This window comes from Rhea americana, unplaced genomic scaffold (assembly GCF_003343005.1).
Source record: "Rhea americana isolate MKP2758 unplaced genomic scaffold, rheAme1 scaffold_97, whole genome shotgun sequence".
In the NCBI taxonomy this organism is placed as follows: domain Eukaryota; kingdom Metazoa; phylum Chordata; class Aves; order Rheiformes; family Rheidae; genus Rhea; species Rhea americana.
In genome coordinates, this window is record NW_028187166.1 from 2,861,650 (window position 1) to 2,879,472 (window position 17,823).

At 53.9% G+C, this 17,823-nt stretch overlaps 2 protein-coding genes across 2 annotated transcripts; both read right to left on the reverse strand.

The window, feature by feature from the left end:
• Positions 1-1,411: 1,411 nt before the first annotated feature.
• On the reverse strand, positions 1,412-7,277 carry EXOSC2 (exosome component 2). The gene is made up of 9 exons (XM_085325353.1): positions 7,112-7,277; positions 6,919-7,020; positions 6,758-6,803; positions 6,075-6,164; positions 5,649-5,714; positions 5,405-5,473; positions 4,029-4,205; positions 3,156-3,284; positions 1,412-2,251 (listed from the first exon to the last, which is right to left on the reverse strand). Exons 1-9 carry the CDS (start codon positions 7,234-7,236, stop codon positions 2,171-2,173), a joined length of 885 nt encoding a protein of 294 aa, XP_085181479.1. The 5' UTR covers positions 7,237-7,277; the 3' UTR covers positions 1,412-2,170.
• Positions 7,278-9,231: 1,954 nt separating this feature from the next.
• Positions 9,232-17,432, reverse strand: PRDM12 (PR/SET domain 12). The gene is made up of 5 exons (XM_085325352.1): positions 17,219-17,432; positions 15,989-16,179; positions 14,751-14,906; positions 10,123-10,234; positions 9,232-9,614 (listed from the first exon to the last, which is right to left on the reverse strand). The coding sequence occupies exons 1-5, from the start codon at positions 17,430-17,432 to the stop codon at positions 9,232-9,234; spliced, it is 1,056 nt and encodes a 351-aa protein (XP_085181478.1).
• Positions 17,433-17,823: the final 391 nt, after the last annotated feature.

The window sequence follows — 17,823 nt, forward strand, 5'->3', positions numbered from 1 at the left end:
GATTTGTGTCATTTTAAGTAGTAGATAGGCAAGGAAATCTATTGGATCAAATTTGGACTGTTCACCTAAACTTAAAAAACATTTTTAAAATTAGGAAACATCAGGTATTCTATCTGTTCATATCTAAAACACATACCAGAAAACCTTGAATCTCTCTGCATGGTAATAACATGAACAGCCTAAGCTCCAGCAGTTGGATTGGAAAGTTTGTAAAAGTACTTTCAATTAGAAAAAACAGAGGCTGCTAAAGCTTTTAGCCTCTTTGCACTGTTCCTATCCATGCAGATGTGGGTAACACCGGTGCCAACATCATGCACAGACCTGCAAGCATCACCATCAAACKTCAGCTTTTAAACTTCCCAAGTCACCTTGAGAAAGTGGTTGTTGTAACATTTATCAGGATATCCTCACAGAGCTCAAAATAACAGTTCCTAGCTCATGTATGGAGCTTTCCAGCGACATTCTCAAGAACTTCAGTACTGTTTTGCAGAGGCAGTACAGATAGAAGCCTCAGCTGTGCAACAGCAGAATAGGTTGCCAATGTCCCTGCTTGTCCTTAGCCACTGAGCTCCATAATGCTCTAGTATTTGGGCAGCAGCACTGGCGGCAAACATCCAGCCCTTGCTATTTAGCACAGCAACAAGGCAGAGCTGCAGGGAAAGATTACTTACAAACATGATCAGAAGCTGCCACCTAGTGCTTACTGAGGGTCACAGGCAGAGCAGCCAGAACTGCATGAGAAGCAACTAGAAGGATATTTCTAGTTCCCAAGAAAAGACTGAGCACAGGATTCTTCTTTTTGCCTGAGGCAAGCATAAGAATTTCCTGCGTTAAAATTAGATTCAGTACCAATTAGGACAGGTTCTTTACTTCTTCAGTTTTTTTAACAGAGACAGCACAGTGCTGCAAACAGCTCTAATATATAATGCATACATAATATAAACAATTCTAACATATCACCAAAGATCTGAGGGACATTCAAAAGAAATCACCACGTTCATTCTGTACAGAGAAGGTGACTGACTGCCAAAACCTAGCTCACCATGCCCAGCTCTAACCACTGGGCTGAGGATCTCAGCCAGCATCCTATTGGGCTCYCCATCTTCCCTGAACACAGCTGCATGACTCACCACTCCATGGGATTTTGCAGAAAAGCAATGTTGAGCATGAGCTACGATGATCACCGCCAGGAAATCTACYTTACCAGAAGAACTCGTCATGGAAGATATGCCAGAGAAGAAGGTGGAGTTCTGCTTGAATGAAGAGCAACGGTTGAATGGGGACATAACAAGACACAGCAACCACTTTTAGTGTCCTGGCACAAGATAGTTTGAGCCAACTGCAGCTCTTGAGCTAGATCCAGCTCATTCTGGAGGAAGACAAGCCAACACATGCTCCTGAAGAGCTAATCTCTCTTTCAAAAAAAWTTTATTGAAATGTAAAAATATTTAAGAGAAAACAATACTGAAGCCTCCTCAGAGGAGGAGCTTACTGYATCAGGCATATAAAAGGGACCAGCAGGATGCACATGGTGCCTAGAGGGCCTGAGCGGGCATTGCTTACCCATCAAAATGGCTACCTGGCTTATGTGGGCAGCAACATCATGATACATCCATTCCCATACCCTTGAGATATATAAGCCATGAAGAGCCAAACTCAAAACACAGCAGGGTGAAGACACTCTAARAAGAATCCTGTCCTCGTAAGACTTGTACTTGTGATCTGTACTTTTTAACAGACAAAGAGCTCTCAGTTGGAGTCACAGACCGGTAGATCTCTATCACAGTAAAGAAAAATCAAAACCATTTAGAAAGCCTTTGGGGAGAAACTGAGCACAAAACTCACCCTCAGCTCTTYATCATTCTGCAACAAATTCAGAGGCACTAGACACAGCAACTAGCATGATAAGATATGTCCCAATTACACCTCCATCTTCATAAACGTTATAAATCCATTTTTCAGGCTGCTGCACTAAAAGGCTAGTGTACTGAGGTACTATTTTGTACTACTGTACAAAATGGGCTCAAGAGATATCCTAGTAGTCAAATGAGGAATTTTGGTGGTTTCCAAGTTGTGGAATGAATGTTGGGGACCGGGATACTGGCAAAAATACTGGGAAATCAAAAGCTGCCATGGTGGGACTTCAAACGACCACTTCTGACCAGGTGTCCTATCCCTCCAGATCCAGCAACCTCTGTCGGGTTTCCAGAACGATCTCCTCCATCACCTCTGGTTTGAGAATGTCTTTGATCTGCAGCAGAAAAAGGARTAATATTAGCACTAAAAAGTGACTGCTACCTTTGGGGACACTAAGGGGACAATGGCCCCTGGCACATAGCAACATATGACAAATGAGATACCTTCAGAATCTTGCAGTCAAACAAGACTATCATGGCAGAGGTTCCAAGACAAAGTTAACATCCTCCTGGTTAGCAATCTTACAGAGACTATAAGATATCAAAGGAGAAGCTAAATATATGTCATATCCTAACCCCTGCTGAATGACATATACCAGATTTTGGGAAGGGAAAAGATGACTTAAACAGAAGTATAGTTCAAAAGAACATCCCAGCTAGCTGAGTAGGCTGCCTCTGCAATTGAAAGCAGAACACACTTTAGTTCTTATCTGTTTAGGGAAAAAGAACTACCAGTGACCATGTTAGCAGAACCTAACAAGGCAGAGAAAATGTRTTAGGAAGACATCAAATTTAAGGAGCCTTCCTGCGGGATGTGGACACACAGGGGAGACTGGGCTCTGTACAATACACAGCACTTGCTTTTCCAGTTGTTCTTAAACCGCACCTTACCCTCATACAATCCCAAACTTAACACTTTTTTTCACAGGGATCACATAGGGTCGATAATCCTACTCAGCAAAGGAAGCCTCAGGATTGTGTGCAAATACRGAGCTATTTCTACAGAGAAAAAGATGGACTTTGCCAGAGACAGAACTCTTCAGACTATCCCTGAACCTTTACAGTAAAACCTATGCCATGCATAAGAGGTGAAGTTCATGTTATCACTTACTACTGGATCCCTTATTTGGAAAACAAAAAGGAAGCCCTACCAACAACTTACTGACTTTGGTACCAGTTGATGTGGCTTTTCCATTCCCTCACCACAGCATGGAATAAAGTGAACACCAGCWTTTGTACCTGATGGGGAAGGGATGCTTCATAGCAATACAGGATGCTGGTGTCAAAGAGCATCAATTTCTGAGTAACCAGAGCCACAATGCAATTCCGGAGCCGAGAAATCACCTCCCGGTCAGACAAGGGGACTGGCTGAGGAACAACAGAGGAAAAGAGATGAAAACACAGTGAAACAATATAAGCTTATTATAATAAAGCTTTGCCACAATTCTAATAGCACATCTTGAAAGTCTCAGGTGACACCAAAATGTGACCTAAAGATGAAATCCTAGATTATTTTCACACTTTCAAAGTGGCGAGGAATTATTCCTCCACAGCCCAGCACTTCTGAGAAATTCTCTTTCTCTCTTCTTCAAGAGAGATAATGCTCAACCAAACAGCTGGTAGTTTCCTAGTTCTTCACAAGCACTTCTATATGCCTTTTAAGGAAAACATTCATGTCTGTGCTGTGGCAGGTGGCAAAGTTCTTCCAGCACACCTGGAAAGGTGGTCCACCAAAACTGTTCACTAGACTGACTGCAACACTCCAGAGACAGCAGAAGGAACAGGTTTAGAAGCCTCACTTAGCACCAAGACCTCTATCATAATGCCATGTTGTGACACTAGAACAAAAAAATAAGATGGGTGAGGCCTGCTGAACAGCATTAAATAATTACAGACTGGTTAATGTAGTTCTTGCTGCAAGCACAGATGCAAAACAACCTAACAAGCTGCAGGCCAACAAAAAAGAAACTGCTTACAGTTTCCAGGTGAGAGGAAGGGAAACTCAGAAGTCCCCAGTGCAGAACAGCCATTATTGATGTGCCTCTTGGACTGTGTCAGACTAGCAAAACATGGCTGGTGGGGAAAGGTTTGTCATCTTCCCTGTCCGCTCACCTCCAAGTTGGTGGTGAAGCCCCCTGCCTCTTCATCTTTCTGCTCTGGAGTTGGGTAGATCCAGATAAAGCCATTATTGCCAAGGATCACAGATGCACCGCAGGGCAAGTCATGGAAATGAGTCTTCTGGCGCTTTACAAGGGAGGGTGAGACCTGAACAAGCACACCCTGGCCAAGCTGAAAAGCAGACCACCAGACTTAGTGTGAGATACGACCCACCACAGATGCATCAGATCACTGACATGTACTCCATTCTTGGTCTATGAGCCAGCCAGCTTTAATGCTCTTTTCTGTGAAACAGTGAATATAAAACCTGCTTGCCTCTGGGAGTGCTGGGAAGATTAGCTAATGTCTGTGCAGCCCTTTGAAGATGAAGAATACTCTACATTCTTAGCACAAATGTTAATAATATCTTGATCGTAACTACACATCAACCATTCCTGCAGAAAAATGAAGACTGAGAGGCTCAATTTAGTAGAACACTTTCCCTTTTAATCCAATAGCTGTCCTTCACCCCTTGTGCAATAAGCACACTTTGCTTTCATCTTTTAAATGCTAATACCTTTGGTCTGGTAATCCCAAACTGCAGCCTACGCTCCAGTGGCCCCTTAGCTTATTACAATGMGCAAAACCAGAGATAAATGCCAACCGCATAAAGCCTAAAATAGAGCCCTGGGGAGAAAAACAAGTTACAAGGGCAACAGCCTGCAGAAGAGGAGTTAGCAAGTTTGAGCCAGAAACTTTTTCCTCCCAGGGTTCAATTCCCAAAAGGTTAGTAGGGGAACAGGACTTGCTGCCTGTAGTCGAGGACAGAAAGGGCTGTGGTTCAAAGGGCAACTCAAGGGCATTTCATTTGTGCTGAGGAACTCCGATCTGTTTTGCCGTGTGGGAGCTAAGATCTTTCTGAACCTGTTGGAATGGGTTCTGAAAACACCCTGCTCTACTCCAGAGCTTTTTTTAAAAAAAAACAAAACAACAAAAAAAAAAAAACGGCAGCCTCTCACAAAAAGCCCAGCCATGCTGCTACCCTATAAAGTCCAAGAAATTCTGCTGACTTGCGTGGAGTTGCGCTGTMTTTAGGAAGGGCCTGGCCTTCTACTGCAGGACCACCAAGCTAGCAGAAACTGTCTGACGAGCTACATATTATCCTTCATCAGAGCTCTCTCAAAAGGAATCTTTGCTCTCCCCACTGCCCTTCTCACATCCCATTTCTTGCAGCAAGGAGAGGTCATCACAGAAAAAGCTCTGATCTGCTTCAAACTCCAATCAGTTTCAGGTTTGGAAATCTAAACAATACTTGGCATCAGCCTAGACATTCCCATACAAGTCAAATGGAGCAGAATTAAACCAAGACTGAGAGCTTTTGAGCAACTTACCTTCCCATATTTCAGACTCCGAGTGTGCAGTGACACAGCCCCATCAGAAAATACAGACTGGACTTCTGCCTGTCAGCACCACTTAAGGAAACAAGCTCTCTAGTGCTACTCAGTGCCAACAGGAGTTGGTTGCTCACTGCCCAAAAGCATAGAACTCTCATTATCTGTCTGGCTAGCTAAGGTCTAGCCATTCTCACCCATGCCCCTTGGGTCTTCCGTCTGAATGCAAGCAGTGGAAGGATACGCTGATGAGGTCCCCTTCCTGCAAATAGTCCCTCATTGCAAGCTCATCTTCTGCTGATCTTCTTCTCTGAAAAGTAGGATGGGAGAAAAGTTACATGTGGTCCAGAATGGAAAAACATCAACCAATTCCCACACTGAGGGGACCACCTCATTAGAATGCTGTGCAAAACACAGTCTTAGCACCAAAGAAAAACATGGCTCTGCTATTTAGATCACTGATGCTGATGTCTAAATAACATTAAGAGTTTARAAAAAGATATCAGAGCACTACAGATCCACCTGCAGACATAAACACCATTACTACATATGTGCTAACCACGGGAAGGACTCCAGAGCCTTCTGGCTTTTCAGTGCCAAGTCCTCAGCTTCTGCTGTACAAGCAAAACAAGACAGGACTCTGGCACAGTTCTACATGAATTGCACTCACCAGTTCCCCACCAGGTAAATTCATAGATGACAGCAATAAGACTGAATCTAGCCTGGAGTTGGTTTCCACCTTCCATCGTTTCTGCTGAACCTAGAAAAGAAAAGTTCTGTCAATACACACGCAAAAAAAAAAAGGAAAAAAAAAGCAGCTCTTCACCAGTGAGGGAGGTCCGGCAGCCCCTCAAGCCCAGCACAGTGCAAGCTGCAGACCAAGCCACGCATGGTGATTGAACTGAACCGTCCCTCCCAGGATGCGCACTAATATCAGCAAGCTCGCAGTGTACTTGCACTGACACTAAGAGAGGTGGGAGCTGAAACCTACTTTTAGCCTCACCCTTTTAAAATCCTAAATATTAWTATTGCCTCCGTAATTAAAACCACACATTTTCTCCTCAGTTCTCAGTATTTTTCAATCAATGTCCTGCAGACTGGAAGCCACGTTCAACCCTGCAAAGCACTCAGTCGTCCTAATGCACAATGCCAGGTGCTAAAAAGCACAAACACTAATGTGCTTTTAGGAGCATTAGAATTGCTCTGGAGCAGACAGAGACACATCAGTCCGCTGGACCGTCCTCCCCACCAGCAGCACTCCTGCGGTCTAAACACGAGCCAAGCCTTCATCGCGCGTGGGGAAGACCCGAGTCGCCAACAGGGAAGCGCAGGCAGGACCTCCGCGAGCTTTACCTCGGTGATCCTCCCCACCACGATATCGCCGACCTCACCGTTGTACCTGGGAGCAAGAAGGCAGGTGTCAGAGCAACCCCTGCCCGCGGCGGCCCAGCGCGCGGGCCGCCCGGGCCGCCCTCGGCGCGAGGCGAGGCGCGAGGCGACGCGGCCGCTCGCACCTGGTCTTCAGCGCTTGGACGTACACCAGCTTGTTCACCCTCTCCACGGCGCCGGCCACCGAGGCGATGAGCTTCTCCTCGCCCACGTAGGTGCCGTGGCCCCTGCGGACAGAGCGGCCCCGAGCGGGGAGTCACCGGCAGCACKCGCCGCGCCGCGCCGCTCCCCCTCAGGGAGCCGGGCCAGCGGCCCCACCTCATGTAGCCCGTGTCCGTGGTGATGATGTCCCCCGGCGCCACCAGGTGCTTCTCGCCGCCCGGCGCCGCGCTCTGCCTCACCGCCTTGCGGGCCACCGGCAGCCGCATCGCTACCGCCGCCATGTTGCGTGTGGGCACCTACCGCGCCGGCGCCCCCTTCCGCACGCGCCTTCCGCCCGCCATGCTGCTTGCTGGCAAGAGCGCGCCTGAGCCCAGGGCGACGCCATCTTGGGTGAGGGCTGCCGGCTGCAATAGCRGCTTGGCCGTGGGCGGCCATTTTGGTTGCTGGCAAAAAAAACCCAAGAAAGCGTGGGCTTCACTGCATTGGGATCCAAAGGGGGAGGGGAGCCATGTTTAGTGAGGGAAAGCTGTGTCCTCCCCGCCCCTCAGGAGCAGGCTGTGGGGCCGAGGGGGAAGGCTGCCCCACGGCCGGGCTCCCGGTAGCAGGCGCGATCCGCAGGGAGAGCTGCCCCGGCGCTCCCACCCCGGGGACAAGGGCTGCGCGTGGGGCAGCGTTTTACGATATTCTTCAAAAATCACATTTCATAGGTTAAAAAAAAAAAAACAGTCTCTCATTGCGGGGTATAAGCGCTCCAGCTTGTCCTGGCGCGTGAGGAGCCTGCTGCTGCCCCRGTCAAAGCCACTGCAGTGGTAAATCCTGTCACAGTTGAACTACAACTATTATTTTATGGAAGATACCGAAAAGTTGTTGTTTCACATAGAGACTAAAAGCGAGACAAGATCCCAAGCCAAATRACACCACCCGCGTGGAGCTAAGCTGAAGTCACCGCCTCTCTTTCAGCCCTAAAAAMAGGCTTCCGTGTCCCAGAACTGATCTTTCCTCTTCCCCAGCTGCACTAACTGCTCTAATAAGAGATGCTAATGCCTCCTCCTCCACCTTGTGCTCATCAAAAACCTGCTCTCGTCCAGGCCACAGCCCTGCTTCCCCAGGCACAGAGCAAAATAAAGCTCCGGAAACCATCCATCTTCCAAATGATAAATGTTCCAAGTAATTTTTATTTAGAATACAAGAGCGAGGTACAAATATATTTACACTGTGTACATATACAATCAAATAATATATAATATCAAAGTTTTGTAAATAATGTTTTACATAAATATTTACAAAGTTAAAGTGACAGTTTTTTTTCTGGAAGTAAAACACAGTTTGTGAGAACTTTATACATCTTAGACTTATAATTAATATTAGAATACCTTCTTTTAAGCTTTATGATACAAAGCCCTCTTCTCGCTTGTGGCAGGACTCCAGAGGGCGCTTAGAGTTGTCCTTGGGGACAGAGCTGGCCCAGGGACGGGCTTTCTCTGTCCCCAGAGGGCGGCAGAAGTAAATTTAAACGTTCCCGAAAAAGGCTGCAAGGAGCGAGGGGAGCGAMGGTTCCCCGGGCTGGAGCAGGCACAGCCTGGCAGAGCGCAGGGGCCCCCCAAGACCTGCGCGCGGATGCCCCCGCGCCGCCGTCCGCGCTGGGGCTCGGCCACCTCTCCCCTGGGAAGAGCCCCGCTCTCCRGGGCAAAGCTGCCGCCCGGGGTGGACGGGCACGAACGCAACGGCCTCTGCGGGGCTGTGCCGGCCGCTGAGCAGGGGGACGCGTCTCTGCCGGGCTCTCAYCGGAGCAGAGGAGGAGGAGAAGAGCGATTTTTCTTTCCGTCAAATTAACTGTGAAACCCAGGTGCGACTCATCGCAGCTCGGCTTTTGGGCTGCCCCTGCCCTCCCCTCGTGCACCGGCAAATCCACATGAGACATCCTGCTATTTTCTGCCCTCAGAGGCATTATCCCTTCGCCCCCTCCGCCAGTCGCAGGGACAAGGGACATCCCCCTCCGCTTCTCCCTGGGGAGGATCAAGCCCGGCATGGCTGCACCCCAGCGGCTTGCAGAGACGGGGTGGGGGGACCTCTCGCTCACCRAACGGCCCCCCAAGCCCCGCACGGATGATGATGCTCCAAAAATAAACCCATGCACCCATTTGACTGGGAAAGCAGCCCTGCCTCTGCCCGCCGGCTCCGCCGCGGGCTGGCACYCCCCACCGCATGGCACGTCTCAGCACTGTGCTTTGCCCCTTGCCACCGGCTGTCTGCAAACCCACCCCTGCGCTGGCAGCTCACAGCACCATGGTGGGGATGTGATGGGCCAAGGAGGCAGGATGGGGCACGGGCAGGGCCGGCGAGTGAGCCTGCAGGGAGGCGTTGGGGGGCCGRTGGCGGGCGCTTTTCTGGTGGGCCCGGAGCCCGGCGAGCTGGGAGTAGGCACTTTGGCAAACCTGGCACTTGTAGGGGCGCTCGCCGGTGTGCAAGCGGACGTGGTTGCGGAGGGTGGAGGACTGGCTGAAGCGGCGGTTGCAGAAGCGGCACACGAAGGGCTTGTCCAGGGTGTGGATGCGCATGTGGGAGCGCAGGTTGCTGCGGGAGTTGAAGCCGCGGTGGCAGATCACGCAGCGCATGCGCCCCGTGGTGCTGGCGCCCGCCTCCACCGCGTGGAAATCCTCTGGGGACGACAGAGCGTGGGATGGGGACCATCAGGCGCTGCCCTCCATCCTGGCTGCTCAGCCCCTTCCCAAGCTTGTGAGAGCCATCCGGCACCCCCTCCCTTGCTCCACCTGTCCCACAGCGGCCTCACGGACGGAGATTCCCGTCCTCAGCTCAAGGCTGGTGTTTAAGGCTTTGGGATGGGGCCAGAGATGGGAATGCTCTCCCTAAATCTGGGGAAGGGGATTGCTCTGCCTGATCCCGGTCTCCCATGAAAGGGGCTCCCATGGCATGGATCTATCCCAAGGCAGACCAGCTTTCTCTGACACATGAGCTGGCTCAGGTGTCAGAGAAACGGGCTCTGCTGCTTCATGGTCTCTGCGTTCATCCCCATGGAGCTTGAGGGTCCTCCGTCTCCCCTATGATGTCCCTGCCCCATGCCTGTCCCTGGCCTTGGGGACAAAGGGAGCTGGGGCCAGAGAATGGGCACAGAAGGTGCACCCGAGGCCATTCCCGGTGTTACCTACCGTGCTTGTTCTTCTTCTGCTCCTCTTCCAGCCCCGGCACGCCTGGGATGCCCAGGAAGGTGTTGTGGGAGTTCCCATACCAGACCAGCAGCTCTTGATCTGGAGGAATCATCTAGAGAGAGGGATACAAAGATGGGGGTGTCAGGAGGGGACAGCAAAGGGCTCCCCACRCAGCCCTTCCCCATCCCTTTAGACCTGCACTCCACATACCTCGGCTTCCCTCAAGGTCTGCTGGTGCCYGGGACCTGCTGGGGTGCCCGAGCACCCCCCAAGCCCTGAAGGCACATAGCAAGGCTCACCACCACCCACCATCAGCACACAACTGCACCTGGGCCACCTGCCCTGTGCTGCGGCCAGACCGTGCAGGCAAAGCCGAGGTCCCTGGAGCAAAGGACCAAGAGGTCCCTGCTGCTCAGAGAGACAACGATGCCCAGGAGCAACACGCAGCCCCAGGAGGGACCAGCGAGAGATGGCAGCGAGAGAGACCGACGCGGGGAGCTGCGACACACAAACCCGCCTCGATGCCTCYGCGGAGCGTTTCAGCTCCGGTCAGAGCAGCCAGCGCCCGCTTGCTACRGGACACAGGCGGCATCTCCCAGCCGGCCCCCCTGGGGCTGGTGTTAGCAAGTCCTGCCTGCRCTCGGGTGGAAGCAMAGCTGCAGGCGCAGGACAGCTCGGKGCTGCGGGMGGAGCRGGGCAGGCGGGCAGCGCTGCCCGGGCCCGGGCGCCTGTGACAGCTCAAACACATCCGGAGGGTCAGGGAAAGCCTTTTGCACCACCTCTGCTCCCGCTTTTGTGAACTGGTCGTATTTCTCCTTCCCCTGTTGTCTCCGCTACGTTCCTGCACCAGCACAGGAGTCGGGGTGGCTGGAGTGAAGGGCCGGTAAACGCCGTTTGCAGCCTCGCGTGAGAGGCAGCAGGGAAGATGGATGCTCTTGCACAAGGGAGCAGCTGCTCCAGGCAGCACTAACACAGTCACTTTATTAAATATATATTTTTTTATATATTATATATATATATATATATATATTTGCCTTGCAGATCCATGGTGTTTGAAATATAATTCAGATATGGGAAGGACCTCCCTTTTGGACAGATTTCCATGCGCAGCGAGGTCTAAGAAAAACATTGTCTATATGAAACATGGATCGTAACAGCTAGAACATCAGAGCACTTAAAGTGTGCTTAATCCTAAACACCTGAGAGCAGCAGGAATCTGTATGGTTAAGCATCTGCCTGCAAAAGCACCTCATTGGGACCACAGAGCACCCAGGAAGGCAGGGAAAGCTGGTATCGATTTCCATCCTGGACTGATGTTTCTTTCCTGTATCATTTTCGTGTAACGGAAAATTATTTTTAATACACTAGGATGAAATACCACTGAAGGGGTAACCCACAAGCATGTGCGTGCACGCACACAGGTGTGCAGCCGTGCGCTCGCAGCCTGCAAAAGCTGGTGCACACGCACCAGCGGTGGGTGAGCACTTGAAACATTTTCAATTGCTGCTCAGGAATCTCCTGGTCGGAAGCTAAAACTCACTGCCCTCATGCCACATCCCGCCAGCGGCGGCTGGGAACTGCYGAGGAAGAGGATGGGAAGAGCAAAGCGGCAAGTGAGGGGAGGAACAGGCAAAACTGATAGAAATGCTGGTAGTGAGTAACGACAAGGGCACCCAGTAAATCTGAATTTGCAGTGGGTAGGTGGGTGTGAACAGCATCCAAAGAGATGCTGAGTGGGAGCAATGGGGCAGCGGAGGCTACAGGGCYGGGACGCCGTGAGCGCCAGGGCAGGAGGCTGCACAGTAGCCCCACGGGCACAAGAAAGGTGACGGCAGCTGGCAGTGCCCGAGYGCACACGGACACGTGTGCTGCTGCRAGGGCACACSGGCATCAGAGYGGCATTYCCACRTCCTGGCCCTGGCCCTACACTCCCTGCATTTGAGGAAGGTCTGCGTCACTTGGGTTTTTGCAGGTGGTCTCCGGGCTGATGCGGGTCTCTCGGTCCCAGGTTCACGATGAGCAAAGCCAGTGCCTGGAGGTGACGTGCCCGGGGAGCACAGGGGGAGTGCGCTCCGCTCTGCGGCACCCCGCTTGTGCCCCTGCGACTCCGCGCTGGGGGATCAGCGAGCCGAGGGCGAGAGCCGCGAAAGGAAAACCCTCTCTTGCTTCCTCTTTTCTTTTTCCTTGGTGGAAGCACAAACCCCAGCAAGTTCAAACCAGCTGAGTGGAGCCAGTGTTGCAGTGCACATAYATGCACATGCATGTGYGCACAGGCACATTGCACACGTGGGAACGAGGAGCCCGCRAAGGGCGCGGGTGCTTGACCCTCGTGCGCTGTTGTGACCCAGCCCCTCACACTCAGGTATTTCCCTTCCTTGCGCTTTCACAGGGAAAGCGCCCGGCCCCTTCCCTGTCCCATGGCCAGGAGCGGCAGGAGCAGGAGCGACACTGGCACCGCTCGCACTGCCGTCCCCGGGACGGGGCCGTGCTGCAGCAGCGCCATTCCCTGCCGCAGTCACCTCCCTGTCACTTGCCGTCCAGCTCTCACATTTCAGCTTCCCAGTCTGTGCCAAGGGAAGGAAACTAATCCTGCCCTGGGGCTTACTGATTCAACCGTGGGCCCAAACCTGCGGATTAACTGCGGCTGTCTGAGGCCCCTGCGTGCATGTCCCCAAATACTTGTCTCACCTGCCCCACCATCTGCACACACACAAGGTCTGCTAGGTAGGAGAAACTCAGCTGGATTCCTAATTACACCGGTGTTAGGTGGAATTATTTTACTACTTTGCATAATATAAGAAGAGTAATAAAAAGCAATTGAGCTGTGTTCACAACAGGCACACCTGCCCACAAGAGCATCACATCTTAAAGCTGGATACAGCTATAGGATGCCCAGGACAGGGAAAACAGCGCAGAAGTGCTCAGTGCTCCCAGTTGCGGACCTACATAGAAAGAGGCCACAGAGCTCGGCTAGATGCACAGGCTTTCCCACAGCAGGGAAAGGCTGTGTTCCTCCTATTTCCATGCCCACCTACTCGCCTTTCCCATCCCACTGCGGTGATCCGATGCCCAATCCTGCTGCAGGCTCGATGCAGGAACGAGCTGCAGTCCTGTCCAGCGAAGGATTTAGCATCTGCTTCTCTTTAAGCCGATGCATGAAACAGGTCTGGGGAGCTGCCCTCGCCTGCGGATGCATCCAGGCACTCATGCTCTTTCCCAGGTTAGATCCATCTCCCTGCCACAGCCATCCGTGATCCCAAGCACTTGAGGCTGTGCACCCAGCACTGGGATAACACCAGGCAGAGCCAGTCCTGCAGCACTGGGTGAGACAGGAGTCATCCCCACTCATGCCCGTGYAAGCTGAAGCTGCTGCACTGTGATCTCCCCTTCAGCCGCCACCTTCCTCCACCTGCGAGGACGTCACCTTTGCTCCAGCTCCATCCCTGCTCCACCAGCACAGCCTCACCCCAAGCAGCACCTGCCCTGGCTTAGCCTAAAGCCCACTCCCCAAAGCCTCTCCTGGTCCTTCTACCCGCTCCTCCTCTTGGGGGACAGTGGGGGATGTTTATGGGGATGCTGCATCTGCACAAGGCTGGTCCCCACTGTCATCCGCCTGGTGATGCATGTGCATGACACTGCCCGAGGAGCCCAACACCCATCTCCATCCTGGTGTCTCCCATAGAAGGCTGTGAGATGGGGGACACATCCAGCCTTCACTCTGCGGCATGGCAGCCAGTACTGCGGACTCCTGATGTCCCTGGGTAGCTCCTGCTACCCGCTGTGCCAGCACCCACCAGTGCCCACTAGCACGTCCAGCACCCACTGGCACCTCCCGCAGGAGCGCCTGGATGAGCTGGACAGGGCAGGGCTGCTCCCTGCTGCAGAAAGCCCACGGCCCAGCTGCGCTAGCAGGAGCATCAGCAGTGCACCATACCCTGCCTGCTCCGCAGCTCCCTGCCCAGCTCCGATATCCCAGGGACCGCCGGGCCTGATCCTCCTCTCGTGTTCACTTTACACCCAGAGCCACTCTTGATCTCCAGGTGAAAGCTGTGCAGATTTGAGCCTGGGCTTTGCTCGGCACTTGCCTTTTGTCGGAGCCTCACAGCTTTCCCCAGCTGCAGTAAGGTCTCCCTGATTCAGCATAGGACCTGGCCCTCCAGGCAGAGGCCCCATCTCCTGAGACAGCATCAAACCCTGAAATCTGCCCAGATCCCCAATAGGGCCAGGGTTGGGGAGCTTTTCACACTTTATACCCCAAAATAAGCTTGGCTGTGTCTTCTCTCCCTCTGCTCAGCACCCATCACCCCAAGAGCCCACCAAGAGGGGCTGGAGAGGAAAAGGGTCCTTCACCGCTCTCCAGAGCCTCCCTGAAGGTCACACAATGGCCTTTTCCCCATGGTGCCAAGCTCCCTTCTCCATACGAGCGAGGTTCTCTTCTGGGGCTGTACCAACCCTCCTGCCCCGGTGGGTCCAGACACAGGGAGCAGCGAATTCCCCCTGCACCARCTTTCCACTCCCACCGACACCCTAGCGAAGGGCTGGAGGGCAAGGGAGGGTCTGCAGGATGGGGGGTACCAGCACCCCACTCCCCTCCCGCYGCTCCCATGCTGCTTCCCAGCCTCCTTTACCTCGATGGCCTTGTAAAAGATGCTGTTCCCGATCTGAACCACCTCCAGGTTCTGCTCCTGCTCGTTGCGGGCACATTTGATGTAGGTCATCCAGCTCCGGTGGTCCTCCTGGCTGGCATCGATGAAGTACCGCACGGTGCCATCTTCGTTGAAAACCTGCAAGGAGGAAAGAGAGGTTGGTAGCGTCGCTGCCCGGGGTGAGTTAAGGCCCTCCACCCCTTCCTGGGAGGAATTGTACTGCTGAGGGGAAAGGATGCTCTGGAATAAAGTCCCTGGTTGGAGGGAACTGCAAAGCCAGCACAACCTCAGGGCGAAGGCCCTGCAGGCAGCCGAGAGCCGCAGCCTCCGGACGGGAGGTGCCCAGAGCCTCGCTGCTCTCCACGCCGGGCTGCGCAGCCACTGCCTCCGCAGCGGGGCTGGCAAAGGGCTCCCTCATCTCGCGGGGTGCACTCGGCTGGCCCTGGAGGCTTACGCCCGCGGGACGAAGCAGCTCTCCTCCTTTAGGCAGAGCCTGGCCAGCAGCTCAGCCCCTAAAGGGGGGATTCAGCATCCTGCAGCTGCCTTGGGGAGAAGGTGAGCAGGCACCTTCCGAGGAGCAAGGTGCACGGCAGATCTGACCMTTGGGGAAGAGGCAGTGCGGGAAGGTGAGGCACATTTCTATTAGGCAATTTAAAAAAAGAATAAAATAAAATAATCAGGGCACTTGGTGAAAGCAAAGAAGCGAGCAAAACCTGGTACATTAACTGTGCCTGAATGCTCGGTGTCCTGCCAGCTCAGCTCCCCCAAAGCCYGCAGCTTCGCCCAGGGCTGATGGCACCAGGGCTGGGACAAAGAGGGGGACAGGAGACCCGATCTCTCCCATCTTGCGGGGTGCTGGGAGATGCCAGCTTGGTGTTTCACTGTGGCAGGAAAGGGCAGGGCAGGATGTGATCTGGCTGCCTGGAAAGYGAGCGACTGCAGTCTCAGGTTGCTCTGAGAGCAGGCTGCACCCTGAGCGTTGCCCCAAGGGCTACGGGCTGAGGAAGCCATCTCCTGCCCCAGACCCAASGGTCTCCTAAAACCAGGCAGCCCTAGAGGAACCCAATTCTCCTTTTTATGAAYGGGGAAACTGAGGCACAGGGAAGAGTGGGGAGTTGCCCAATGCCACACAAAGCACAAGACAAAGCCCCGGGATCCTGATATGGTTCCTCCCATCTCCCCCGGGGCAGCCAGATGGAGGGGGCTAGGGTCAGGTTTACCTCCCACATAAGGTTGTTGTTCTTGCACAGGTCCACATGCTCCGGCGAGATGACCCGGCCCGTGAAAGGTCCCATCTCGGTCCCGGCCTTGATCCAGGTCTTGGAGAAGATGCCCAGCCCTTCCCCAGGGATGGAGCTTTGCGCAATGATCACTTCCGACGGCAGCACCAGGCTGGACAATTTCTGCACCTCTGTGTGTCAGGGAAGAGGGGTTGGGAAAAGGACCCACTAGCTTCCTTCCCCCCCTTACACCCCATCCAATCCTTCTCCAACCGCTCCTGGACACCGGTGGCCCCCCTCAGGTCCCCCCAGCCTTCCCTGGCTCAAGGCTTGGACAGCGTTGATAGCATGGGGAGCAGAGGGGGCGAGCAGGGGTGCCCCGGGGAGGGGTGGGGAGCAGGGGCCAGGCAGGCAGCGGGGACCCCCTCCTTGGCACCTACAAAGCGCTGCTTTGTGGCGGGTGGCAGCCCCAGCCCGGTCCCAGGTCTGAGCCTTTTAAATGCCCAACCGGGATCCTACAATGTCTTACAAGGTTCCCCTCCAAGGCATTGAGGAGGTACCTGGGAAAAGCAGCCCGGGCTGGGCGAGGGAGCGGGGCCGAGAAAGGGGGTTAAATGGTGTCTATTTCGGCCCATCCAGCAATTTGTCATGCTGTTAAAGTGATCTGCATTCATTAAACTCAACTAGAAAGAAATTGCTAATTCTAAATTCATTAGTCTTTTAAGAATGCTGTAGCGATACATTGTGCTTGAATGGTGCAAGGGCTTGTTTAAAAGGGCCCAGGAATTCCTCTTACAAAATGGGGAGATGAGATGGTTGACATATTGTGAATGGAAATGGAATTAGCCTTCATGGTAAATTAAGAGAGGAACAGAAATCCGAGAAGGGGAAAAGGGAGCCGGGACGCCCCGGCGATGCCGGAGCGAGAGAAAAGATATTGTCCCGGGCTGCTGAATGAGGGATGAGGGTTGGGGACGTCTCGGAGAAAAGAAGCGGCCCCGGCCCCCGCCTCTGCCCCCTCTTAAGCCCGCGGTTTAAGTGGGAACTTTCTCAGGTCAAGCCCAAGTTAACTAAATGAATTTAAAGCCCTTCTTCCCCAGTCAACTGCTATTACACGCCTGGGGAGAGCGGGCGCGGGGCCGGCGCCGCGCCGCGCCGTGCGGGGCCAGGACCGGGACGAGCGCCGGGACCGGGGCGAGCGCCGGGACCGGGACCGGGACCGGGACTCACCTCCGGAGAAGGACTGAGCCAGGACCTCGGCCGTGAAGGCGGTCTTGGGGCTGCTCTTCTCCTCGAAGAGCTGCTCGCCCAGGACGTTTCTCCAGCGGCCGTAGAGGAAGCTGTGCAGGATGTCGGACGTGATCACCTCGGCCAGGGAGAGCCCCTGCGGCTTCAGCCCGGGCTTGAGCACCAGGGCTTCGGCGGGCAGCACCGAGCCCATCATGGGGGCGAGGCGGCGGCGGGCGGGCCGGGCTCGGCGGGGCGCGGGCGGCGGGCCGGGCTCCGTGCCGCTCGGCGGCTCCCGCCCGGCTATATATGAGCTTCATTGACCCTCCTAATTGGTTATTAATGACCTCCCTGACGTTGGCGGAGAGACTGGGGCTGCCGGAGCGAGGCGAGCCGTCGGAGCCCCCCTCCCCTCCTTCCCTCCCCTCCCCGGGGGTGGGGTGGTTGGAGGGAGGGACACTGCGCGCACACACACACACACACACACGCGCAGAGCCCTGCACATACACACATGCACAAACACACATGCACCCGCACCGGCCCAGCCCCCCCGAGCCCCCCGGCCGAGGCGAGGCAAAGCCGGGCGCCAGCCCCCTCGCCGGGGCCGC

Excerpts from the sequence above, each read along its gene's own strand:
- EXOSC2 (XM_085325353.1), bottom strand. The coding sequence starts at position 7,236 with ATGGCGGCGGTAGCGATGCGGCTGCCGGTGGCCCGCAAGGCGGTGAGG. Across the intron at positions 6,165-6,757 it reads TGGTGGGGAGGATCACCGAG|GTTCAGCAGAAACGATGGAA; the intron begins GTAAAGCTCGCG and ends TTTCTTTTCTAG. Across the intron at positions 5,715-6,074 it reads ATTTACCTGGTGGGGAACTG|AGAAGAAGATCAGCAGAAGA; the intron begins GTGAGTGCAATT and ends CCTACTTTTCAG.